The sequence below is a fragment of the Callospermophilus lateralis genome, chromosome 19 (genome assembly GCF_048772815.1).
Source record: "Callospermophilus lateralis isolate mCalLat2 chromosome 19, mCalLat2.hap1, whole genome shotgun sequence".
Taxonomy (NCBI): Eukaryota; Metazoa; Chordata; class Mammalia; order Rodentia; family Sciuridae; genus Callospermophilus; species Callospermophilus lateralis.
This window is the reverse complement of record NC_135323.1, coordinates 16,968,716-16,996,687: the sequence shown is the minus strand read 5'-3', so window position 1 is coordinate 16,996,687 and position 27,972 is coordinate 16,968,716. Positions and strand designations below refer to the sequence as shown.

The following is a 27,972-nucleotide window of genomic DNA, read 5'->3' as shown; positions in this document are numbered from 1 at the left end:
GGTAGACCCTTTGACTCCGATTAACATCATTGCCTCTTGATTTGATCTTTTTTATTTTTCTCTAAACACCTAGAACATTTTGATCCCACACCAGATTCATCTTTGGTGAAAAGCAATATTTTGAAGAATCAGAACTCACGGGGTGATGCAGATTTTTAAGGTATCTTCAGCTGAGAAACAGCTAATTGGTTCTGCAGCCCCCGGGATTTGCAAAGGGTCAAAATGATTTGTGGTAAATATGCATCTCTATTAACTGCCCTCTGCCAAAACCAATTTCCACGGGCGACAGTAGAATTTTGTAATGGATTAGATAAGAGAAGATGCCCCCCGAACCCACTCGTTACCCGTGAGTTTTTGAATCGCTCTCATTTAACAGGTAGGTATTATCGGATTCCAGAGCAGCGATGCATGATACCAAACAGCATATGCTACAGAATATAGAGTAGTGGAAATTCTATTTCCTAAACGTCCAGGTAACTAAATATATAGAGAGACTCTTAGGCACAAGGAATAGAAGCAGTCTGCTGGGTGTATACACAATATGTCCACACAACAAGTTTGCACCCAAGGTATTGGAGGAATTTTAAGATGCGATGGTTGAACTATTCTGGACAATCTTCAAGGACAAAATGGAAAATAACAGATGACAAATAGCATGGAGATTTTTTTTTTTTCAAGACTGGAAAGCCAGATTTCCATAAACTACAGGCTGCTGAATTATAAAAAAAAAAAAAAAAAAAATCATGACCGGCATAATAGGATATGTTATTAAAAGGGTGGTTTGTAAGCACTCAGGAGCAGAACAGCAATCGTTAGGGATTAGTGTGCTTACACCAGGAGAAGCGCAAGGTAATTGAGTTATCCTCCCTCCAGCAACAAAGTAATGTATATTTATTGAGCATCTACTATACACCCCAGGCTCTGGCGTTAGGCTAGTGATTCAGAGAAAGGTGGTGAATAGAGTTTGGGGATGGTAACAAAATATTTGTTGGTGTTAGGACCTGTCCGCCCCAAATTTCATCCATCTGCCCATTTCTGGTCCACTCAAGCCCAAGGTCAGCAAGAATCAGGCCTGGCGGTACATGGGTGCACTGCCTGGTGAGCATTCAGAGATGATTTTGGCCTCTGAGGGATGCACTGGGGATCTGGCTGCCGATGGATTTTGCCTGTGGAATAGAGTTGTCCAAACCCGAAACCAGGAGGTGGACTGGGGATGGAATCCTTGACTTCTGCTTGACCCAGAGTCGAAAGCTCAAAGAAGTCAAATAAATACTGTGCCAAGATTAATCCTCAGGGAGGGGGGCAGCCACGAACCTAATGGCATGCCCAAGTTTGCACACGCTGGGCCCGGTGCGGAAGATGTGGCGCCCTCCAGTGGTCTGCTCACGTGCACCGCCCTGCCCCCCTCAGACGCCTGTGCTTCTCATTTCCAAATGATTGACACGTCACCTTTTAAAATAAAAATTTGCATTGAACCTCCAGAGACAGTGCTTCTTCACAGCCCAGTGCTACAGAGGCCAAAAGTCTTATTGGCTTCACTATTTTCTCTCTTTGACCTTGACCTTGCTTGTGGCAACTGTTGGAGTAATTTTTTTTTTTTTTTCCTAGTCACTGAATGGCTCAGAGCTAGTGATTGATACCACACTCTCCTTGACATCAGAGCAGACAGGTAGAAGGAAACCCAGCCCATTAGGCCTGGGCTTTTAAATCAAGGCAGTGTGGTGTGATGGTCAGGGCGAGTGAGGCTGAGGCTCACGTCCCTGTCACCTTGAAGCATGATCTTGGACAGGCTACCCTCTGAGCCGCCGTCCTCTTGCTAGTGGAGCAGAAAAACCAGAAGTGGACAAGACCATTATGAGACCAGTGCAGCCTGTTTAGGCCGGCATTAGGTGATAAAAGACAGCAGAGAGTGGGGTTTGAATCCTGGCTCTGATTGACTGCACACTTCTCTTTGCAAAATGGGGATAATAATAAGATCTATCTCCGGAGGAAGTCGTGGAGATGAAGCAGTGTTTGTAGAGTGCTTCCTGAGAACAGTGCCTGACATCAGTGTGTGTCAGAATCAGTGAAAGAAAGGAAAGAAAGAAAGAAAGAAAGAAAGAAAGAAAGAAAGAAAGAAAGAAAGAAAGAAAGGCTCAGGGCCTGGCCCTTGGATCTCTCTGGGGTTGGTTCTCATGGCCTGTCCACTCCTTCTATAGCTCCCTTAGAAGCAAACCCTCAGGATCCATAACACTACCTCTCTGGCTTACCAATTCCAGGAAGGAGGGAAGATTTGCGCTGGAGGTGGCTGTCCCACCCAAGCCCACAGGAAGTGGCCATAGATGAGCCCCTTCCTTGCAGGGATATCTCTTCGGCTGAGAAGTTTCTAGACATTGCTGTTCATCTGCAGCATTGGGGAGCAAGCCTCAGCAGACCCCTGAAATGCTACTCAAATCCAGAATGCTCCTCCTTTATCTCTGCTTTACTGGCTCTCCTCCGGAAGGGAGGAGATTTCTGTGCTTCCAAACGATAGCAAATCCCATTTCCCTTGGAGACCCATGACCAGAGCAGGAAGAGAGAGAGAGAGAGAAAAAAATCAACCTGTCACTTCATTTTGCTGGGTGACCTTGCAAATCTCTCTGATTGGTTGTTACAGCTTTTCCAGCCAGCACCCACGGCTGTGATCTCTGTGTGGCGGGGACCTACATGTTGACTCTCAGCAGGGAACATGCCTTGGCTAGTGAAGGGTCTTAGGGTGCCCTCCCACCGCCACTTCCTTCCCTGATGTGGCATATCTAACTCTGGGGCAGGATTTCCTATTCAGCGTTGGCTCCTGCTATCAGCCACTCACAGACCCATGCTGTTGGTACCCAAGTTGACCTGTACCATTTTTTTTTTTTTAAAGATCCTCTTCCCTTTGGGTAGACAGAGTTCTGGGCCAAGGTGTGAGTCTGATGAGTGGAGTGTGGGTGACTAGGGGCAGTTTGCCTGGGCACAGGTGCACAAAGGCTCAAACTCAGCTCTCTATCACTGGAACCAGTCCACACACAGGGCCTCACCATTCCAAACAGGCTGCCCCGTCGCCTACTCACCCTGTTCCCCACCCAACTCCCTTGCTGAGACTGGTACCTGGGCGCATCCAATCCGGTGATGAGATACTAGTCTCTCTTTTTCCCAGGTCCCCTGTTTGATACGCATGATTCTCCTGGAGCCACGGGTAGAGGAACTCAAAGTATTTGGAGAAAGGGGAGAAATTGGTATATGAGGCTAACTACCATTTTTCTTTGCAAATAGATAACGTCTAAAATGAATGGATCATGAGCTCATGGCCAATGGGTTACTCAGAAGCTTGAAGGAGCCACAAGAACTAAACGTAAAACCGTTCAGAGCACCTGCTATTTTTGTTCTCTCCCCTTCGGCAGGTAAGGAAAATAATGCTCAGAGGGGAAGGAACTTCCAAGGTCCCCCAGTCAGGAAGTGGGAGGATCCAGATGAGACCCCAAGTCCACCTGGCCCCCAAACCCCTGCTATTATTCGGCATCCACTCTGGTCTCGAATACATTGTGAAGGCATGTTGGCTCCTCTATTGGAGCGGTGCGTTCTGGCAGGGTCACAAGGATGTGGGAAGAGGAAATGAGCCTTGGGCTTTTCCAGGTTTCTGTTCAACCTCAGAAACATTGTTTTCATTGGGGGAACTCCCCCACGTCATAGTATAATTTTCAAATTGCTTAAAAAAAAAAAGACAATTCTCCTAAAATACGTAGTGAGCTTATGTCAGATTTTTTTTCCAACTCAACTATAAGGAAGGGAAAAACTGGTTATTTTATTTTTCAGGGAAAAAGTTCTCCAGTAAGATTGCTAAGTTAGATATAAAACGGATTAGTGTTCCGGAAAGCAAGTACTAAATCCACAATCTTTGGGGTTATCTCTTCTAATGAACAGAAATCATGTGTCCCTCTACTGACCAAAAATTATATGTATGCATTTTCTCAGTTTTCTACTAGGGAATATGCAGCAGCTAGGCCCAAATTTATTAGGAGAAGAGAAGGAGAAGGAGAAGGAGAAGGAGAAGGAGAAGGAGAAGGAGAAGGAGAAGGAGAAGGAGAAGGAGAAGGAGAAGGAGAAGGAGAAGGAGAAGGAGAAGGAGAAGGAGAAGGAGAAGGAGAAGGAGAAGGAGAAGGAGAAGGAGAAGGAGAAGGAGAAGGAGAAGGAGAAGGAGAAGGAGAAGGAGAAGGAGAAGGAAAGTTAAACATATATGTCCCCAGAGAATGAGATGACTTCTCAGGTAAACTTGTTGCACACAGCTCTGGGAGAACGTTAAAAGAACGTGCCCTCGTTTTGCCTGATTCCCTGTTTTGTTTTCTTGACACCCACTAGTTACCCCATACAAATAAACCACACTGGTCACCCAGCCTTGGGACACAGGCCAGCCATGGGCCTTTATTCTAATCCAAAAGATACAATTTTGAGCGGTGAAACCAACAACAGTATTTTCAAAGCATCTACTTCTTAAAATGGGTGGGATTGTGGAGTCACACAGGAGAGGCAGAAAAACATAAGGAGGTTCTTTCTACCAGGGATGACACAACTCAGAGTGAGATTTCAAATATTCAGCCATCAGCAGAGCACAAGGCCAGCCCAGAAGAACAGATGGTTTCCCAGGGCCACGAGGGTGCTGTGGGGTCGGCTCTTCACCCTTCACTTGAGGGATCTCTGGGAGGTTCCAGAAGGGGCCAGGGGGGCTGTAGCCTGGTGGGAAGTCGGTGGAAACTTGCCTGTTCATCATGCTTACGTCCTGACCTCTACTTTCTGCCCAGTCCTGACTAAACCTACACACGGCCAGGTCACCCACACCTCTCCTAGGACCCCAGTCTCCTTCCTGCCTTGTGGGTGAGGAGGAAGAATACAGAAGGGAACAGGAAGAAGAGCTCTAGAACGTTCTACACTCATGGCTAAGGAGGGGGGTGTGGCATTCAGTCCAGGACTGGGGGAACAGAAGGGGCTACTTAGGAACTGTGTCTAAGCTGCAGTGTCTCCAAACCCAGGGGTCCTTATGGCGTTCAAGCCTCCTGGCGGGTAGAAGATGCCAAACGTGAGTCACCCCGTCTGAGCCCAGGGCTCGGCACACAGGAAGTCCTCCATAACTGCGATGTCTTTGTCTCCCCTCATCCTCAACCACATCTTTGCAGCTTCCCTGAAGCCTTCCGAACACATAAATAAAGCTGGAACCCCATCTGGCTGAAAAAGTCAACCATCTGGAGATGAGGAAATATGGGGGAACTTCTAATGACTGGCTAATTTTTTTTTTTCCAGTTTTTCTGCCAGATGTTTGGTGTCATCGAGGCCCATCTGGAGCAGAAACAGCAGTTTATTGAACCTCTTTTCCATAAATTTTAAGTTCCCTGTCCTAAAATCCTAAGTGGGCTTTCTTTTCTTAGCAGTTAATTTAAAAAAAAATGAATTGAAAAAGTGATTATCGGCTTATAAAGGACAATTTAGGGATCAGATATGAAAATATCCAAAATTTGGATTAGAAAGGTCACTGAGGCAATTTGGGGGGCTCCAAACTGGCATCCCGTAGGCCAAGTTCAGCTACAATGGAAAAAATGAATGCCAGATTTTTTAAGAAGGCAAACCAGTTGCCCGCGTTTTGAAATTGAAGAGATTTTTGCACCCTGGCTTTTCTTTATAGGGACTTCTGGGCCCCATTGGGTGCACATCTCCCCGAGGTGAAAATCAACTGAAGTCAAGTCATAGTTGCCTTTTTAGATGGTGCTTGTGCCCTTCAGTTTGCCACAGTCCCCACCACTCCCTACTGCCCCCACACCGAGACCAAGTTTCAGGTACCGTCGATCTTCCCCTGCCCCATAGAATCCAGAGGACTTTGAAATACTTGTTTCACACTTCACACTGCTTGCCTAGGCCGCACGGACACTTAATTGTATTTCTTACTCCCTCATCTCACCATAAGCTCTTCTTCTTAGAATTGGGCCCACTGGGTTCCAATGGAGGAGAGCGAGACACACAGTGGAGCTAACTGTTAGTAACACTGAGTGGATTCATTACCCAGAGCTTCTAAGCTCTTAGGCCAGTGGTCTTTCCACCCAGGAAATACATTGCTTTGGTTGTAGCTAGGACTTGAAGAGGTTTTTCTTAATGAGAGAGTTCCAGATTGCACATGTTCTCATTCCAATTCACGGGCTGCCATTGGAAACCTGCTGCAGGTTAGGGCAGGCACTACTTGGTGGATGCCTCACATGCTTTTTCAGATAATGAGTCAGTCATTCATTTCGGTTTCTCAGTGTGGGTGTCTGTACATAGGTTGATCTTTTTTTTTTTTTTTTTTTTTTTTTTTTTTCATTCAGAGCGTGTCCTTTGCCACCTCTGAGTTGGTGGTATCTGGTGGCTGTGGCTCTCCTGCTGATGCCACACGGGCTGAGTGTTCTGAGAATGGGGACTTCTAGAATGGAAAAACCCATGTGGCTGGGCATTCTCCTGAGCTGATGCTTGTACCAGTAGCAAACCATCCCTCAGAACACGAATTAATGTTCTCTAGCAAATGCTCCGAGGAGCAGCCTTCTGTAGATTTTAAGTATTGACTGCTGAGTGGAGGTTTGTGACCTTGGGCAAGTTATGTAATTTTTCCCCCTCAGTTTCCTCATCTATAAAATGGGATTAATGATAATTGTATCTACATCACTGAGCTCTTCCGAACAGGAAAGCATTTAATCAAAAGTTTAAGGATTTTTTTTTTTAAATTCATAGAGCAGTGTTAGCATCTAGCAAGGGCTAAAGATCAAGGACATGCTGGTGGGTCATGGGAATAAAAACTGGAAGTATCCTTCTCTTCCTTGAGTGGTGTGATCCTCATTATCAAACATAGTCGGGTCCAAGCCTGTTGTAAATACTCAGTATGTGTCGGTTCGAACCTCACGATTGCCTGGAGGACTTAGAAAATTCAGAGTCTAGCGATCCACCATAGACATAGAGAAGCAGGAGATTTAATTGTGGGTCCTGATGTGATCTATTTTGGAAAAACTCATCATGAGACTCCAATGTCTAGTCAAGTCAAGGAACAACTGAAGTTATTTTCTCCCACGTGAATATCGTTGATGTCGGGGACTCCATCGCTTCCTGGAGATGCCCATTCCACATTGGATAGTTATTTATTTTTAACTCTAGTCCCTACTTCTACCCACACTGAGGCTACATAGAACATTTCAAATCTCTCTTCCAAATGACAGCCCTTCAGATACCGTCAGACAACTGCCCTGTCCCTCCTGAGCATTTTCTTCTTTTTGGACAAATTAGCCACATTGTCTCTTGGCTTTTAAAAATGTATGGAAGGAGGAACTCTTCTGATTGGGTCTGTAAGAAAATTGAGCTACAAGATCCACTCCCACCCCCGGTCTCCTTGGATACATAAAGGACCAGAAGATGAAGATGTTGAGGCTCGGGAACAGAAAAAGAGATACCAAATAAGAGATGGCTATGCATCTTCAATCTCAAAGGATGGAAATAGATGTTGCCTGAAGCCTGTATCTTACCATGCAGACACTAAAGGATCCTTGAGCACTTGATATATTGGGTATATTAAGAAAGAATCCCATTTCAAATGTTAGCCGGGCCCATCTACATGTTAGTGATAGGGCTGTATACATTAGCTAAAAAATTTGTTGTGATTCATTAATGTTTGTGCATCTTGTTGTATTTAATATTTCAAAAGTATTAAAAAGATTTAGCTGGGCCAAATTGTAGGAAGACTGCAAATGAATTTTCTCAGAAGAATTCACTTGCCCAAGAACACATCTTCAATTCATCCAGTTCCCTTCTTGAGTCAATTTCTCACTTCTCCCACCAAGCCCACAGAAAGCCTGGGTGGAGTTCCAATTCCTTGTGCAAATTGTGGGTGTAGGACATGATGTTGGGAAAAAAGAGGAAACCATCACTTGAGAAATTCTGAGCAAGGGTTCAGAAATTTTAGGCCACACTTCTGCTCTGACAGATTTTTTTTTTTTCATAGAGTATAATGGGGAAAGCCAAAATTGGTGTTTCATTGGGTACTTCCAGGTTTAGTTGCAAGAAGCAGAAGGACTATAAATGACTAAAACATGATATACCTATGTGCCATTTGGGGCTTGAGAGGTGCTTCAGATTTTTTTAAATGCCATCTCTGGAACTTTGCGGGCATCCAAACATTCTCCATATCCCAGTATCACCAAAATATAATTTGATTCCTTCTTGCCAACATAGGAAAGGGAATTCATGGAATTTCCCTAAGGAAAATGACTTCACCATCCAGCTTGGGCATGATCACAAATAATCACAAATATTAGCATTTTGTCAATGTTTAAGAAAGAATCATGTTACAATTTTCAGTCATTGCCCTGGATACAGTATACATGTGGGAGAACGCTTAGCCAAGACCACCAATTGCAAACTAATCATTGCTCCTATTGATACACTGAGAGTTGGAGAGGGCAAAGGTCTTGGCCAAGGTTACCCAGGTCATTTGCTGCCTTGCTCGGGTCTTTCGACTTCACATGATCGTAGTTGCAATTTAAGTAGCCCCTTCCTACCTGGGCTTCCCACCAGTTGCAAATATGCGTTGGAGACACAATCAATTGTAGTAGCGCTACAGTCAGGAGAGCAGTTGTTCAGAGTCAGGGCATGGGAAGAAGGCCAGGAATGGTGCAATATTACACTAGTGAGTGATGTCATAGCATGACTTCCTAAGACATTTACATAAATGCAAGTTCTCCAGAAGCTCCGACAGTACCAGCCACTGGGAATGCAGGTATAGAGAGAGCTATGACAGGAAGGGAGGGGAGGACATAGGAAATCCATATTTTCTTGCTTATCACTGCGATAAGCTTGACAGATTCCTCAGAAGCCTGGAAAAAAAAAAAAAAAAAAAAGAACCTGTCTACTGTCCCTCTCATCCAGTGACTTCCCTCAGGCATCCAGGTTCCACAGGGCTTTGATTTTCTTCTTTATCTCTCTTTTCTCTCCCCATGATACCCAGGCACTGCCCAGAGCTACTGAGAGTCAACCCTCATGTAGTGAAACAAGTTCAAGAGTGAGATAGGCTACCCATTCTAAAACGGCTCTGTCCTCTGCATTCTAATGTAGAACAAATCCTCTAAAATCTTTAGAATTAGAAGTGATGAGCTGCAGTTCTTGGGGAATCAACCTTATGTAAATGCCATGAAATATTATTTGTAGGGTTGGGGGATGATTTAGGAATGAAGGCAGGTGGATTCAATTCCCAAAGACTTCCGTTTTATTTTGATCCAAAATAATGACACAGGTATAAATAAGGAAGTTTTCTTCAAACGTGTGTAGCAGGAGGTGGGGGTTTCCACATGTTACCCTGATGCTGGTTGGCATTGGAAGTTTATGACAATATCTAGTTAGACCAAACTCAGAAGAAACTGAAAAGACTATGTTAAGAAATAGCTCAGGATGCACCAGGTCAGACCAGGGTGTCTCTCTCTCTCTCTCTCTCTCTCTCTCTCTCTCTCTCTCTCTCTCTCTCTCTCTCCCTTCTATCTTGGCTTCTTTCTTTCCTCACCCCCACCACTGAAATGCAATCAAAGCAACTGTAAAGACCCTCTTTTCTAACCAGAGACCCAAGCAGTTCACAACATGCCCGAGGATTTTGGATTTCGAGATATCTCAACTGCAGAAGCTGCCTCGAGTGTCACCCAAATCTCGTCACATGAAGCTTACACCAAAAACAATCAACAAGATCCAACACTTTCATCCCACACAGCATCGGTCTTGCTGGGAACAGTCTGGACACCTGCACATTCTCAGCAATCATCCCAACTATTCCTCTTTCCCCCACCACTGCCTCCATAGCTCCCTGAACACCCACCAGATATCAGAAGCCGGATAATTCAGAGCCATCGAGAGGAATTTGTAAATACCTTCTAAGCAGCAGGTCCTCCACAGCCCCGAATGGGTCATTACTTCTTCATTCTTCCTGCTGGTTTCATTATCACTTGTAGATTTAGTCCTGCACACGCCTCTGGAATATAACCAGTAGTCCGTGCCCACTGCAATGGTCATTAAACTAAAAGCTGCGAAGGCTCCCACGGTGGTGATCAACATCTGGATACCTCTGTCACACATCCTCATAATTCTTCATGGTACTCTGGACGTCTGGGGGTTGGAGGGCGGGGGGGAGATTCAGTGCCGGAGGAGAAAAAAATCACTCTGCAGCTGTGTAACCTAGGACAGGCTCTCCCCACAATTCAGATCTCCTTTTGTCAGCATCCACGGGGACTTTAGGAAAGCTGGGGTTTCCTGTCTTGAGCTCTCTCCAGTTCCCCGGGTCGTCTAGGGCCCTCGGGAGGGTGCTGGCTCCAGGGGGTTGGTCCACATCACTGCTGCCTTCGGAGGGTCCCTGGCTTCCTTTCATTCCTCAGCAGCTTGGTAAGGACAAGGGTTCGTGCAGGGCATGGCTTCAGAGCCTGGCGCCTCCAGCTCGCTTTGAGATGCGCCTGGCTCCTCACAGCCCCGGGAGACTCAAGGAAAAGAAATCCGGAGAGGTCTGTGTGCGCGTGTGTGCGTGTGTGTGTGTGTGTGCGCGCGCGCGCGCGTGTGTGTGTGTGTGTGTGTGTGTGCGTGCGTGTGTGTGTGTGTGTGTGCGAGCGCGTGTGCTGGGGGTGAGGGCGGATGGCAAAAAATAGCACTGCTGGGAGGCGATCGCTGAGAAGAGTGTTCACTGCTTCCCCAGCCTCCCAGGAAAGCTCTCCGCCTGCTCCCACACCCCCGCGCAAACTGGGAAAAAAGGCAGAGTCCTGGGCGGGGGCCGCCTGGTTTCCAGGGAGGGCAAAGGTCCGTGGTGCTGAAGGGACAGCTCCCCGCCTGTTGCCCGGCCTCCGGCTCCTCCGCCCGGGGTGGATGGTCCGTGGTGCTGAACGGACAGCTCCCTCCTGCAGCGGCGCCCCTGCCTCGGTCGCGCCTGGGCCAGGGACCCGGGATGCACCAGGGTCGCTCCCCGGGCACCCTTCCCCGGCCAGGCAGCCGGCTCGGCTCCGTCTAGTCCTGCCCACGCTCCGCGCAAAGTTTCGGGAGCCCAGGGCAGTCGGCGCCCTGGCTTCTTGGCGCTGCGGCACGATCCTCGTCCTCCGCTCCGCCAAGGGTTAAGGAGAGGGGAAGGGGAAGCAGCCCGCAGCGCACTCTGGCGCTCTCTCCGCGCCCACCCCACGCAGCAGTCGCCAATCAACTCCCCTCCCCCGCCCCGGCCCCGGGAGCCAGGCAAGTTTGCTTTTTGCTGCGGGAGCTGCTGGAAACCCACTGGGGACAGAGAAGATCGGAGAGACCTAGCCTTCTTAAAGGGACCGACGGGTCTGGGTGACGGTTCTGTGGCTCACTTGGGCCGGCAAAAGTGTTGGCACAGGCGCATCTGTGTATAGTCTGTCTCAATTTGGTTCCCCAGAAAACAAACCAATATGTCTACCCTCCTTTCTCTGGAGCTCTGGTTTACACGGGAGATAACGTGCTCAGATCAGACCGGGAAACTCTTCATAGAAATATGAACATGTACTCCTAAAAGGACCAAAGGAACTCAAATGCGCCTATTCTGTTGTTCACGTATCAGGGACCTTGAGTGATGGGATGTGAGATCTGGGTTTCTGCATAAACCTCTTACATATGTCAACACCTTTACATTTGAGGGGATCATGAATCCAAGGTGCCAGAGCCATTGAAAATGTCAGATTCTTTCCAGAGCTCCCTGTGATGTTCATTTGTTAACATTCATGTCGAAGGCAGACCACAAAATAGGTGAAGTCTGAGCTACTTTCCTTGTTAGTCCAAAGTACAAATGCCTTTGCATACCTGAAAGCTCTCTCCTTTGGAAATAGACCATGCTGCGAAGGATCAGCCCTGAGCCAGCCCGTACCATGTCTTCCAGCACACACATGAGCACCCACTGAGTTAGTTGACTGAAGACATTCTACAGACTAGCTCTTATTTTTTTTTCTTGTGCTATTTATTATATGACTGATACAGTCAAAGGTTGAGTGTTTGCAATCGAGTCTGCTTGAGTTGCTTCTGCTATCCCTGAGATGTGTCCACAACTAGCTGTCACAGTTAAGTGTTATTTTACTGGACAAAAATGTAGTAGGAGATAATCACTGACAAGATACTGCCACGGTGCCATCTCTGGCTGTCTGAGAACTACTATTCCGTTGATTGAATAGCAGCATGTATCAGAGGGCTCTCAAAAGCCACTCCCAACTTCTCCATGACTTTGCTGTTTTTATTTGGTGTTAAGGTCATTTGAAGACTTCATTTGTGGTGTTAGATGTACAGGTATGTGCATGCATTGATTTGAATACGCCATTATGGTATGATTTATATTTGAATGTATACCTGTGCTGTGTTCAGCTTTGCTTCGAGTTCTGAATGCCTGGGGATTTGTTGCAAAACCTGTGTGTATGCAGCAGTGTCATGGCCCATGGACTCATATCTGATATAAACATGCAGCAGTGAGCATGCGTATCATGGATTGGAATGTGTAGCTTTTTACATGGATGTACTTGGTTTCATGTGAATGTATCATGAAAATTTGCTGCATAAACAAAAGAATTGCAACACATAACTTGGGGCCAGGATCACATGTAGCCGTACCCCAGCAGATAATGGAGTAAGTTGTACCAAGCCTCCTACCAGTAACTTAGTGCTGTTTCTTTTTCCTCTAATGAAAATTCTCTTCTCCATAAAATATCCTGCCTTGGTTATTATTAGTTTTTTTTTTTTTTAAGGAAAAGGCCATGTATAACAGGGAGGTGAAATTGTTCTTTTCTGGTGGAAGTTATTAAATTAGTGAATTTTCCTTTCCCACTCTCAGAAACTTAAGCAATATGAAATAATTCATACTGACCCAAACAGTCACCCCAAGACATTTTATTCTTGCATGACTCCAGTAAGGGGCAAGAAAGGTATTCTATCAAAGTAGGGGCCTTAGAGAGAGTGTGTGCAGTAAAAGAAGAGCAGATCCATCTCCACCCCTCAGACTGTACTAGAAGCCCAGACATCCAGGTGTGGTGGCCAAGAAGTTGTTCTGCAGGTAGGCTGGTGGGAAGAAGGGGTCAGGAACCCAGGTAGATGAAGGTAACAATCACAGTCACAACGTGGAGAGAGGGGACGAAAGAGAGTTGCAAGAATGGCGAAGTATACTGAGCTTTTGCCTTGATTAGGTGAGAGCATCCTCTGTAACTCTTGTCCAGAGCAGAAGCTGATCAGAGAGTGTGGGAAGTCCTGAACCTGCATATGGAGCAAGTCAGAACACCTGACTGGAGTGGGAGTGCGGAGGCAGGGAGACCGCCAGCTAGTTCCTGATAATTCCTCCCCACTTACTAGGGGGTGACCTCATCCTTTCATTCAATAGAACGAGTAGGTGTGTACACGGTGCGTAGAAATCTGTTTCCAAGTCTAAATGCAATTTCCCCTTCTCACCACTAGAGGGCTCGTTCGCCAGATCAATCAGGGCCCCCAGAGATTCCCAGAACCCTCCCTCAAAGCCAAGGAGCTAGAGTCCTCTGTGCTGGCTGATGACCCTTTCTGATTCTACTTATCTGGCAAGAGTTTGGCAGAGCATTCAGACAGCTTGACACTCAGGTGTGATTCTCTTAAGACTTTTTTCCTCCCGTTTGACTCTTAGCTAGTGAGTAGCTGGCACAGTGTATTTATTTGTGTTTTTTTCCTGCTCATCCTTTTATATCAGTTACTCACCTCTGGAAAAGTGAGTTCCCCGTGAAAGTGGTTAATTCCACCTTTATGTGTATCTATAAATCATCATTTAGAGATAAATAAATAAATGCATTTATCTTTATTAAAGATAAATTATTTTTATTTAAATCATATATATTTAGGTATATTTAAAATATATATATATATATATATATATATATATATAAATTATCTTTATTTAAAGATACATAAATAAATGGGAATAGAGAGAGGGGAAAGGGGAGGGAAGGGGGAGGGGAGGGAATGGAGGGAAAGGAGGTGGGGGTCCAGGCCTGAAATGCAGTGGATCAAATTCCTTGCCTTTATGATTTTGTCAAAATGAACCCAACTGTTGTGGATAACTATAATGCACTAATAAAAGCATTAAAAAGAGAGAGTGGCTCTGTTATTTAAGGAGCACCAACAAGTCATACAATTCAATCGTTGCTTCTTGTGACCCTACTAAGTGCAAGACAATCTGCTCCGTACTTTGAAACAAAGATATAGTTCTCATCCCCAATTGTGTAGTGAGGGGTTTGTACTAGTGAGCACATTTTTTTTTTTGTCTGTAAACTGCAGAAACTCGCTGGCACTAGCTTGAGAAAATGGGGGACTTGGTAGAAGGATGTGGCAAATATTTTAAGGATCCGTGAAGCCAGGCACCAGGAGGCTTCGACAAAGAACTAGAATTAGGAAAGAAAAAGCCATCAGGAGTTTTGACAGTTGTTCCATTTTTCATCTTCTCCTCTTTTCATATTTTTTAGTTGGAAGAAATTGTTTTGCCTTCTCTGCTCTTTGATCTTCAAGATGGGAGCGAGATGCTGAGTCTTCGTGTCATTTCTATTCAAGGAAACTAACCCGACTAAAAACGAGAAGTTTTCGTTTCCCAATCCCAGTTTCCAGAAGAGGCAATCCGACTGGCCCAGCCTGTGTGTGTAGCACTTCCAGTCAGGGGTGGTGCTCAAGATGACCGGTGACCAGCACAACATGGCCCCTGGGACCAGCCCCGTGGGTGAGTTGGGGAGGAACGGTGACCTGCAATATCCTTATATGACAAAGAGACAAACAAGGCTCTAAGTCTCTGGCTGATGAGAGGGTATCTCGAACTTGGGTATTTTATTGAAAAATCACAAAAGTAACCAACAGAACCCCCAAAATATCCTATGACTATATTTGGAGAAGAGGAGAGATGGGCGTAAGTTAAACTTAGACAAAAATCATTACTCTTGATGGCTCTTGGGGAAAAGGACCAGGTGGGGCCAGGATATCTGTTTTTCATTTCAAGTCTTTTCTACCCTATTTGATTTCTAATCTTGGGCATTATACTTTGATAAATGTTTAAAGTTAATTTAAAAAAATGTCCACAGTAAGCCGCGTGTCAACCGTCCATGTCTCTCAGCCACCTTCTGCTTTATCAATACAAAAATTCCAGGGGTTTCCTGTGACTCGTCCATTTATTTCCTGTGCCTGGAATGAGATATCCTTTAAATTAAAAATTTTTTTAAAAATTTTGGAATAATTTTGAATTGACGTAGAAATCTTTGCCATTAGAAGATATTCTCACATTTTGATCCCTCACTTCATTCAACTTAAATGTCACCTTCTCAGAATCCTCCTTTCACTGCTCTGTCTAAAATATCACCCCACACTGTCTGAAATATCCTTCCCCCATCCTCCCACTCTGTTTTCCCTCGGGATATTTATCATTTCCTGGCTGCGTGTCGTGGATATGTGTGCATACATGGAGACGTATGCGTATACGATTTTGCGTTTATTTTCATCTCCCCGAGAAGTTCAGGGGCTTTTGATTTGTTCATGTCTGAATTACCAAACCCAAGACTACTGCCCAGGATTTAATAGATATTCAATTAGCATTTGCTGAGTCAATTAATTGCATAAATAAATGATTAAGTTTCCCACCTGCGACAGGCACCGGGGAGTTGATAATAAGCGAGAAACACAGTGACCTTGATCACCTGGCGCGCTCAGTGTAGTGGGGAGGACAGAGATCAGTGGGCCAATAAGAACAATGGTAAAAGATGCTCTTGATGCCCTACTCAGATTTCGTTTCCTAGGTTGGTGCATTTACCTTCCTCTATTCCTGACCCCACCCAACCCACCACTGCCCCTTCTTGGGAGAACTAATCTCAGCTCATGGGATCTGTCTTGGCTAAGGAAAAACTGCAGTCTCCAGTGCCCCAGGGCAGCCTGCAGCCAGTCAGAATTGGGTCCAGGGCAGAAACGGCTCCAAGATGCAATTTATGCTCCAGAGTCCTTTGTGGATTGCCATGACCCGTGCAGCGTCAACAAAGGATCCGTGAGTAGGGGTGAGTGGAGATGGAGAAAAAACACAGAGACATCATCCAGTCAAGCTGGGGCCAGGTGGGACACTGCACTCTAATGGAGGAACAGTGACTCAGAACTAGCTCCCCAGGTTGATTTTACAGGGTCTCGTAATCAGGAAGTTAAACTACAGGAGCACTGGAAAACGTTCAAGGCTTGAGAGCTGTCAGAGGCTTCTTTGTGCACTAAAATGTTACAGAGCTAGAAACATTTTTTGCTGCTATCCTACTGTTGCAGTGCTAAAAACTTTCTGCTATTATCCTGCTATACTCAGGACACCTATTGCCCTGGGATGTTTGATAACTGTTAGAGACAGTGGATCACAGTGGACCAGTCTAAGACTCAACTTTATCACATCCTTAAATAACTTGGTCTTCTTTCCCTGTGGTCCTTAAGCCACAGTGTACCTTAGAATCATTGAAAAGTCATGTCAAAGGCCAGGATACTGGGTTCTACCCCCAGAGTTTCTAAGAAGGGTGGTGCTTAAAAATGATCATTTCTAGCCCCCTCGCGCCCGGCCAATGGAACTCTGAACAGTCTAGTGAAGGGCTGAGGGAACTTTTTGCCTGCGGTTGAACCAGCATGTTCAAAGCCCTGGTCCATGATGAGTTTGGGGGAAAGAGACGAGTTCGCCATGGCTGGAGGGTAGGGGGTTACTGTAGCAGGCTTTTTTCATTTTGGACACATTATGTCCAAACAGATGTTCCGTCACGGATCCTCTCCGTAGAAAATATGCCACGCTTATTAGCGCTGGGAAGAAAATACAGGACCAAATAATTTTCCATCTTGATCTGTAGCAACTTGGGGTGGTAAGTGAAACTCCTGAAAGATCTCTTGAGTCCAAAAGGATGCTTGTCTTCTCCAATTCCACCTCAGATGAGCCCGGGGGGCGGGGGGGGGGGAGAGGGATAACAAAGAACCTTCCAGAGGCCAATAGAAGGATGATGGACACTAATGGATAAGGGAGTTGCCGTCTGATAAAAGAACAGATGTACCAGCCCGGACCCCTCTTCCACTCCCAGGTGAGCAGTGTTGCTATTCTTGCTCAGGTGGTCGTTTCTATATGCCTTGGATTGCTGTGTACTTTGGTCTCTGAATTTGAAAGTCCTCACTGGCTGTCTGGTTTCTTCCACACTCTTGAGTAATGGGCTTGCTGGGAGCAAGCAAGTTTTTTTTTTTTTTTTTTTTTTTTTTCAGTTTAGGCCACGAGAAGATACACCCAGGCCAGCTGAAGGGCACTGCACATCACCTAGAAATCCTACATTTTTAAATGGGTGAGACTTTGGGTGGTAGCCTTTGGGAAAAGGTTAATGTGTTCTCCACGTAGAAAGACTCTGCTGGCAAAGGAGGGGATGGTTGCAGTCACCCGTCGTTGCTTAGCCCGGGTCTGTCTTTATTTCTTCTTACTAATAAAACTCCAGTGGAAATGGGGGACATTTTTGTCAAGTTAAAAGAAAGTTGCATTTTTTTTTTTTTTTTTAGTCTTCTTTAAAAAGAAGGGTGGACGTGTGACGAAATTCTGATCAATAAAATATAAGTAAAATTATATGTTGTGTGGACAATAATTAAAAGGTGAGAACAATCCAAGTGATGATCGACAGATGAATGGAGAAACATAATGCGGTATATACATACAATGGAATATTATGCAACCATGAAAAGTTCTGAAGCTCAGATAAATGCTACCACATGGATGGAACTTTAAGACATTTGTATGCTAAGTGGAAAACGCCAGACACCAAAGATTCCACCCACATGAGGTTCCTAGAACTGGCAAATATGTAAAGATGGAGGGTAGATTGGAAGTTATTAGGGACTGAGAAGACAGGATAATGGGAAGCCATTGCTTCTCTGATACAGAATTTCCATTATGTTTATGAAAACATTTTAGGGAAAATGGCCAACATCACAAAACACTGTAACATCCTTCACGTCACTGACTCACACACTTAAAAATGAGGGAAAATGGCAAATTTAATGTTATTCGTATTTTACCACAGTAAAAAAGTTTTGTAGAGCTGAGTGTGGTGACGCACACCTGTCATCCCAGTGGCTTGGGAGGCTGAGGCAGGAGGATGGAGAGTTCAAATCCAGCCTTGGCAACTTAGTGAGACCCTAAGCAACTCAGTGAGACTCTGTCTCTAAATAAAAATAAAAAGGCCTAGGGATGCAGCTCAGTGGTTAAGAGCCCCTGGGTTCAATTCCTGGTACCCTCCGTGCAAAAATAAGTTTCGTGGGTTTTCCTGTTAAATGTCCTCCAAGGGGATGTTGGTGGTCAGGCTTTGTCACCACATGTGTGGGGGCATTTACCTTTCAGTCTCTTCCTGCCTGGAACGAGGATGCAATGCTGGAGGCTGTGCAGCTGCTTTATTCCCATAAGGTAACGAGTGCATATTTGGGGCAGCTTCAAATAAAATCGGAGAGACCTGCGTCTCTAGTCGTATCATGGGCCCACCATCACAGGCCAGGACTCCTTACCTCCAAAATTCTTATTCCAAGACAAAAATAGACTCTTTGACTGATTTCACTTGTTTTCAATTGAGCACAATTCTAATTGATATGGAGGAGGTGAAGTGAAATTAGAGTCTGCTGGTCAGGAAGTGTCCAGTCACAGTTGACAGAAAGCCATTCAAAGCACATAAAACCAAGAAAAGTGATCAATCCGGGTAGCTTCAAAGTCCACGTTCAGGCAGGACCGGATCCAGGACCCTAAACAGGAGCATCTAGGACTGGCCTCTCTCTGCCTCAGCCCTGACCCGCTCTGCACTGGCTCTGCAATCAGCCTGGCTCTCCTCTGCAGCACCCAGAACTCCTGGTTCTCATTGGCCCATCGGCTCATGCCCACCTAGATGCTGTCCTGGTGGGCAGAAAACCATTCATGGACCTCATAGCTGGGCTGTCAGAAAGACACATGGGGAGGAAGACCCATCTTGTCTAAATCCATGTGCACAGGGAGTGGGGCGGAGGGATGATTCTTTAGAGAAAACTGAGGATGTTGTTACCGGAAAAGGGATGAATAGATGGTGGGAAGAAAAAATAAGAGCTCCTCATTGTGCCCTGCAGGCAGGTAAACGCCACATCACGCTGAGCACTGTCGCCACGTGAGATCGTCCAACAAATTAGTCTACACTGATTTGCCAAGCACTGCTGTGGGTACCGAAGCTACAGAAGTGAGCAACCCATCAACCAAAGAGCAGCATGTTAGTCAGCTGTCTGTAACTATAACAAAATCCCCGAGTTAATCAACTTTATAAAGAAGAAAAAGATTTCTTTTTGACTCACCATTTTGGAGTTTTCAGTCTTTGATGGGTCAGTCTCGTGGCTGTGGGTAAAGAAGCACATCAGAGCCAAACTGCTCACCTCATGGCCAGAGAGAGAGGGGGGCAGGAAGGGACCAGAGTCCCATAATCCCCTTTGGATTAAGGACCTCCCACTAGGTTCCACCATCTTCCTGTAGTGGCACCCGGTAACCAAGCCTTTAACACATGGGCCTTTGAAGGACATTGAAGATCCAACGTCAGCATGCAGGTCCTAAATGCTGTGAAGAAAAATGAAACCGTGTAATGTGACACGTGATCCGTGTTGGAAGCCGCCGATTTGCTTTCGGGAGCAGGTTTGGGGGAACATTCTGGGGAAATGATTTTGGAGTTAAGAAAAGTCAACGACAGGGGCCGAGGTCATAGCTCAGCGGCAGAGCGCTCGCCTCGAGAGTGGAAGGCACTGGGTTCGATCCTCAGCACCGCCTAAAAAACAAAATAAAGGTCTCGTGTCCACCTACAAGGAAAAGAAAGTTAAGAAAGAAAGAAAAGTCCATGTGGGAGGAAGAGCCAACCCTAGCAGGATCTAGGGAAGCGTTCCCGGTGGCATGATCATGCGCTTGGCTGGTTGAAGGTCAGAAAGGGTGGGGAGGCAGGGATTCCACACCCAAGAAGAAAAACGGCAGGTGCTGAGGTCACGTGGAGTCGGGCTGGGGCAGATGGCGGAGACCGAGGTGGCCAGTGCAGACGGACTGTGGGTTCCATTCTTTCACAGTGTGACGCCATCGCGTGATTCTGAGCAAGGGATTGATATGTGGTGTGTGGTTTGGAGAGTCCACCCTAGCCCTGGGGTGCATGATGAACTCTACCAGGGCCAAGAACGAAGGGCAGGAGATAAGTCAGGAACCCATGGCCTTAACTCGGGCTGGAGATATCCTGGACTTTCAAGAAACACGACATTTTCCTGCGGGCCGTGGAGAGTCCTGGGAAGCTCTAAGCAGGGAGCGATGGATGTCGGCTTGTGTTTTTCCAGTAGCACATCAGTGACTTAGGTCTGCTCCCTGGGGTCGAAATGACACCAGGGACCCAGAAGACGGCAAGAAAAGAGCAGATCCCTTTGGCTCCGAGTTTCTCTGGGGCAATTGCTTTCCTTCTCATCTCCTAAACTGAAGTATGGAGGTCGGGGAGAAGAAACATGGAACTGGCCTTTCTTCAAGACCTGGCTACGGAAACCAGACTCAGGGTTGAGATCCCCCCAAAAATGTGTCCTGGACAAACGTCCCTGGGAGAACCAGGAGAAAGAATCTTTGTTCACCTATAATCCCTAATGGATCTTAGGAAGAAAAGCTCCAATCTGCGGAAGGACCAATACCCTTCTTGGTGCACGGCGGTCAGTGTTGGTAGAGAGTAGGTGGCTTGGAGACAGGGGAACTGGGGTTCAGTCCTAATGGCATCACCGTTATGGGACATGGACACGTTTGCTTAACCTTTCTACGCCGCTCTTTCCTCCAAAATAAGAAGAGGAATAGGACTTATCTCTCTGGTCAGTGGACCTTCCTCGTTGAATAATAAGGAGGATCACCTGTGATAATGCACGTCAGTGCTTAGCCCAGTGCCTGGCATGTATTCAGTAGCCAATAAATGTCAGCCATGGCTGTAAATAAAGCCAGGAGGATGCCTGAGGAGCTGGCGTCCTTAATGAGATCGGCTTTCATCGGCCACCCTTCAAATAACAAATGGATGACTGCTACGTGGTTGATGGGGTTCCTTGAGACTTAGGTACTAAGGGAACAAAATGACCCACAGGCCTCAGAAATCCAAAAGTGTCTTTGTTGAAAGAGACTGAGATGCACACCTCAGTAGCCGGCCAAGAGGCTTAAAACCCACTTTGGAACCCTTCCCCAAATCAGTGAAGTAGGATGTCGTCTGGGACTCCTTCCTGTTGGCTCGGGATGCTGGCCGCAGTCTCCGGCCTGAAGGTAACAGGCGTGGACTCCTTCCACATCCAGAGCTCAGCCGCTGCCAGATGACGCCCCGGGTTTACGAGAAGACGGCCAAGCAGGTCCTGTCTTTGCAGTGGATGCCCATCGACACGGTGCAGACTGAAGGCTGCATTCAGTTCCACAGGGAGGCCCAAGAGTGAGCGCCAGGCCCTGGGCAGGCACCGTTGTTCTTTGACTGTCCTATCCCAGCCCCACGGGGCAAGAGGCCCTTCCCCAACGTGCCAAGGGAGAAGAAAGCCCAACCCGCTCATTGGAGGGATTAGAAATCTGCAGGAAGGGAAAAGTGCTTGCTGAGCTGTGGAGACTACCTAGTTGGTACCTAGATAGAAGCACTGGGCCAGAGCAGAGCACCCAGACGGAGGACTGGGGAGACAATGGTGGGTGTTGTCTGGCATTGGGGACACACGGGAACACTCAGATATACAATGGTACCTGGATCCCTCCTGGAGAATCAAGATGGCAAGAGACGGCACCCCACCATTACAGGGCAAGGAGAAAGGGCCCGAGGAAGGCAGCCTCCACTCCTGGCCTCCGCTTTCAGCCTCCACTCCCAGGGACTGGTGTGGCAAAGATGCACTGGGTACCATTTGCATGCTCTGGAAAGTAAATGAGCTCATACCCTTTTCTTATGACCACCTCCCACAGGAAAACAGCACTGGGTGCTGGCGATGCAGAGAGCATCAGCAACCAAGGCACCATGCAAGTGAGGAGAATTTCATCTCTCACCCCCCACCACTCCCCTACCACCATCTTGGCTCCAGAGGAGTCAGCAACAGAAGGAGGAGAGGAGTCCCAGGGGAGGGAGTCCACTCATGACCAGGCTGGGAGGAGACAGAGGACACAGCTTTGTGAGGCTGCAGTTTTGATCTGGACTGAATTGGACTTTCAACCTCTTGTCATTTTATGAAAAACTTTCGAACACATATAAAAATGGCCGGAGAAGTAAAATGAATGAATTCCCTGTACCCACCGCCAGCTGCAACAGCTCTTGACTCGAAGCCAGTCTTGTTCATCTCTGCACCCCATTAACTGGCCCTCCCTGCTGGATTGCTCGGCAGCAAGCCCCAGACACGTAGCGCTTCAGGATTGGGCTTCAGATGCCTGTGCAGGGGTCCTAATTATCAAAGTAAGGTTCTTAACAATTGAAATTGACCAAAGACCCTGGGTTTTGCCCATTGCTCATTTTTATAATCTCTGGAACAGAAAGTTGCAGGAGGGCAGAGAATTTTTCTGTTTCATTCCCTACTTCAGTCCATACTTATAATAGTGCATACTACCTGGTCGATGCTCGGGAACTGTTTGCTGGAGGAGTGAATGAACCGTGCAGAATCGTCCAGCTTTCCCTCCGCACCAGCCTCGAGGTGCCCAGATTGAGGTAAAGGATGAATTCTTTATTTGCTGTTATGTCCCACTTGGAAGGACTGACTCGCAGATCTCTCTCTTCTAAAAGAGAGTTTCAAAAAGTGAGTCCAGAAAATGTCGTGGAGCTCCGCTTCCCCAAGTCTCTGGCACTTGGAGTGTTTCCTGGAGAACTCGCAACTGGTAGCTCATGGGTCCTTCCCGGTTTGCCGATGTGGCTTCTCCCGCCTGGTTTTATAATTTGCACTGAGTTGAATTCGACGTGGGTCCGTATTCCTGCCAGCAGTTGGTCGGAGGAGTAGCATCTGTCCCCTTCCATGAGACACGTCTGATTCAGCTGGCTGCAGCCCCCCATCCTCCCTACGATCTGCCGTCTACGCGAGTCCTAAGTCAGCCGCCTGGCTCCAGGGGACCCCGATGTCTCATGGATGAGACATCTATGTAGAGACTCCACCAACTCTCATCAGTTTGTCCCCAAAAGAGCTGGTCTCATTGATGGGTCACCCACTGCCACGCTTCGACTAATTTTTCTGTCTTTCCCGTGGCTTTGTATCTGAGATTTAAAAAATTCTTTTGGAATCATTTTTTGGTCACACATGTTTTCTTATCCTCGATGTTCTTAAATGTTTTCTACTTTGTCAACATAAATGTATGCATAATATTTTCTCATAGTTTAGATTTCTTTACCTGTAATTCTGATTTCTCTCTTATTTTAAGGGTGTCTTTTCTTACTTGATTATGTCAACTAGAGATTTTTTTTTTGATTCCCTCTAATGTCTATCAATTTCTATTTTTGAGTTTTGTCTCATCCACATCATACTGAATATGAATGCTTTTCAAATTTTAAATACATGGATGACAGCCTTCCATAACTACCAGCACATACATACACACATGTATTCCATACATAATATTATATATATAGTATGCAGTATATTCTCTTTCATACGTATTTATATAGTATTACAGTCTATGTAGTATCTCTACATTTTATACAGTATCTCTGTATATATTTTATACAATACATAGACTATTATATATCATACATAATATGTTCATATTATGAACACTATAATGGTATATTGAAATAAATATATATATATGAGACAGGATATATATTCATATATATATTATAAGCATCTATATATTCAATATAGTACATAGAATATTATATAGTATGTAATATATTCATATTATATATGAATTATATATTATACATATATGAATTCATATTATATATGAATATTGTATATATAAATATACTATAAGCTCTATATAGTATATACAGTGTATAGAATATAGACAACATACACACACATAGTATATATAAAATACACATATATAAAATATATGCATTCAGTATCCGGCCCTCATCCATGCTGAGGATACATTCCAAGTCTCCTAGTGCATACCCAAAACCATGGTTAGCACCAAAATCTATACATAGTGTTTTCTCCCAAACCTACCTATGTATAGTATTTTTTTCCTAAAAAATGTGCATGTCTATATGTGCATCCCATTTACCCATGTGTATGTATATTCTGCATATCTTACATCTTTACATCACATATGTACATTCTTATAGCCACAGGTCTCTATATATTTAAAATGAGACAATTAGGAGCAAAGAGGGCAGTTGGATGTTAGATGCCCTTGATCCAGTAACAAAGTTGCCAGAACATTGTCTTGATTGTTTATTAGTTTTAATTAACTTTTAAATTGCTTTATACTCTTTAATCAATCTGGAATTTACACTGATGTATAATGTGAGGAGAGGATTTAATTTTGCTTTATTTATTCCCTCAAATATTAATCAATTGTCTCAGCGTCGTTTACTGTGTCTTCTCCTCTCTCTGGAGACTTGTATGGCCACTTTTATTATGAAATAAAGTCAGGTGCATGAAAGATGGTCTTGGAGCTATCCGTTCTATCCCATCGACTGGGTTGTAATTATTCTAACATAAATCCTATTGATCTAGGTTACAGCATTTATGCACTGTGCTATTTTAATCTTTGAAATGTTATAGCCTGTTTTAATATCTATTTTAGAGTGTCCCTTAATTATTCTTCATCTTCAAATTGTGCTTGGCTCTTTGGCCCATTCATTCTCCTCCGTGGATTTTTAGAGTGACTTTGTCAAGTGGCACTGAATCCACAGTCCCCTGATGGCAGCGCCCGCCCTCCTCACCACTGAGTTCTATTAAACCTTAAATGAATCTTAGTCATGATTTCCCAGATCAACACCAAGTTTGTCAAGTGCCGACTTTGCTGATGTGGAGTTTCACTGTCGTTGGTGACTTCTGGGGTCAGAGATGTTCGTTTCATTTCCTTCTTTCTCTTTTCGATGGATGGGAATCATGAGGGCTGCCCCCCCCTCCAGGGCCCCGCCCACTCTCCTGCCCTGAATTCAGAGTCTTGTCCTCTGGGCTCTTGGGTGAACTGTCGGTCAGGAGGACGCCCACTTCTGGACGGACCTTGTTCTGCTGAGGCCGGGCAGCTCAGTTCCGGGTCCTGGAGGTCATGTGCACAGTCCAGTCCAGGAGCTGAGCTATTCACCCCTCTCTTGGCCATGGCGGGGGTCTCCCAGTCCATCCATCGTCCTCTCCGCCTCCGTATGGTCCATGGAACAGTCAGAAACGACTCTCTGTAAAGGTTGACCAGCTCCTGTCATGACCAGGTTAAAAAACTTCCCAGTTTCCTCTTTGTCTCGTAATAGACTCACCTCCTTGACCTTGGCCGAGGCTGTAGTTTGCATCTGGAGTGTCCCTGCAGGCCCAGGTGTTGGAGGCTTGGCCACCAGCCTGGGGTGTCCTTGGGGAGGTGGCAGAACCTTTAGAAAGTGGAACCTATTGGGAGGAAGTTAGGCCACAGGGGTGCGCCTTTGGAGGGAACACCGGGACCCAGCCCTTTCCTGTCGTGTTATTTGCTTCCTGGCTGCCACGGGGGGACCAGCCTTCCTCTACCCAGCAATCCGCCATGATGTCCGCCCTGCCATAGACTCAGAAATAATGAAACCTCTGAACCCATGAGCCAGAAGGAACCTTTCTTCTTTTTACACTGATTGAATTGAGCTATTTGCTGCAGCAGCAGAAAGCTCACCCCCCCAGCCAAGAAGACCCTGCCTGGGCCGGGAATCCTGGGCTTCCCGCTCTGGCCTCATCCCATGCCCACCCCTCCCCCACCTTTTAATTCCCTTTCTGCTGCCCTGTTTTTTTGTTTTTAATTATGTTTTATTTCTTGAAGGGCTGAACCCTTTCACAGCTGTGTGCCTCCTCTTGGTGCCTCTGCTTTGGGGACGTTCTTTCTCCTGGGTCCCACGGCATGAATCCCACATCATGTTCCTGCTGAGGGAGTTGCTCAGGGGGTTCACGGCTGACCACGTGACTGGGGGCAGCTCCTTAGTTACCACAGATGCCACCACGGCTTGACTCCCAGCCGAGATCCCAGCCCCCAGGGCTGTTTATCACGGTGGCCTGAACCTTTGTGTTCTCCCCGCTTCACAGGTTGAAGGCCTCGTGGGTGAGGATGGTTGGACGGGGCTTAGACAGGGTCACGGGGGCGGGGCCCCGGGAATGGGATTTTCCAGAAGAGGAAGAGAGAGAAGGGCTCTCTCTCATTTTGTCCTTTGCTCCCTCACCAGGGAGCCACGTGAACTGGCACCTTGACTTTGGACTTCCAGATTCTGTGAGAAAAAAAAAAATCGGCTTCTGTTGTTTGGTATGATATTTTATTATAGTGACATGAGTGAAGGACAGCACTCGCTCACTTACTTGTCTGTTTTCCTATCACCTTTGCACTGTGCTGGGACATCAGTACCAAACTCCCATTTGGGTCGTCCTTGGGGCCCGGTGCGGTGAGCGGTGTATAGTAGTAGTTTCATAAACACACGTTGGACTAGTGACTTGGTGAAAAACGCCACCCTTGTCACATCCTAGCTGGTACCTTCAGCACCAGAAAAACCTGAGAAGACGGTAATACCATTTTTGAGGTTGTTTGGAACCAAAAGGGGTTTGCATGACCCACATGAAGCTCTCAAGAAGTAGTAGCATGAACCATTATTTTCATAATAATCCAATGTGAAAACACTGTAGGAAGGCCAGATGAATCCTGTAGAAATGAAGTCCATTTAGTTCAGAGCCTGATCATACAAGTCAAGCCGCTCATTTTTAATCTAATTTTTTTCTGCATGTGCCAGAGCTCAAGGATCGATCATCTGTTACAGGAACTATTTATACGAACGGTTCCTAATGGCAATCATTGATTATCATTCCTCACCGTTCCGCCAAGTGACGGGGATCAGTTATGTGGTTCTTGCTCTAAGGTTCCCCCCACCACCTTGGGTTTCAGTTGAATGACAGCTGGGACGAAAGTCATCCGGAAGGCTTCCCGGCTCAGGCGTCTCATGGCTGATGCTGGCTGTGGGTTGGGACCTCAGCAGGGGCTCTCCGAGGGAGCACCACCCGCAGCCTCCCCGTGGGGTGGGAGGATTGAGCACTGCAAGACACGGAGCCCAGGGAGAAGAGCTACAGCTTTTCCTCATCCAACCTCACAGTCACAAGGCATTTCTTTGGCCATATTCTATTTGTTCCAAGCCAACCTATTTTCAAGGGAAACTGGTCTCTGCCTTTCGATGGGAGGGCTATCGGAGAATCTGTAAACAACCTTACTCTTCCAGGTGAGAGGGGAAAATACAGATCAGATGATTCCTTAATAATTATCAATAGTAAATACGATTGTCCCACAGCTCAGAACATTCATGTCACCGTCCTAACGCTCCCCATAAGCATTATACTATGGGCGCGGAGTTGTAGTTGGGGATCTGTGCTGAGCTAGGTTCGGGACTGGGACTTTTAGGTAAGTTCTTGACCTCTTGGAGCTCCCTGTTTCTCTGTAGAGTGGAGGGGATCCAATCAGACCGCATGCAGAATCCGGGCACCGGAGAAAGCATCCAGGCACAGTGGTGAGTAGGGCGAGCCCCCACGCCTCCCATCCGTCACCACGCACGTCCCTTTTAAACACGGAGGGCGCCTTGTCCACCCCGAGTCACCTGTGGGATTTGACGTCCCCTGTCCTCAGAGCGCGATGAGCCCCTGCTGAGGGGGTGGGTGGGCATGGTAACAGCCCCAACGCAGCCGGCGCCTGGCCAGAGCCTCCGAGCTGCCAGTGTGGGCGCACACACTCCCTCCCCAGAAAAGCTGCTCGAAGGCATAGACGAGGGGAAGAGGAGATTAAAAATAAAGAGTGGTCATGTTCCGTTTTGAGATGCACAGGAGAGCCATGGACTC

General features: G+C 46.3%; 1 protein-coding gene across 1 annotated transcript in view; it reads right to left on the bottom strand.

The window, feature by feature from the left end:
- The window catches only part of Cacng3 (calcium voltage-gated channel auxiliary subunit gamma 3), an 81,892-nt gene extending 71,770 nt beyond the window's left edge, over positions 1-10,122 (bottom strand). Inside the window, exon 1 of the mRNA XM_077106099.1 lies at positions 9,912-10,122. Coding sequence (XP_076962214.1) covers positions 9,912-10,122 — 211 coding nt within the window. The remainder of the gene's footprint in view (positions 1-9,911) is intronic.
- Positions 10,123-27,972: the final 17,850 nt, after the last annotated feature.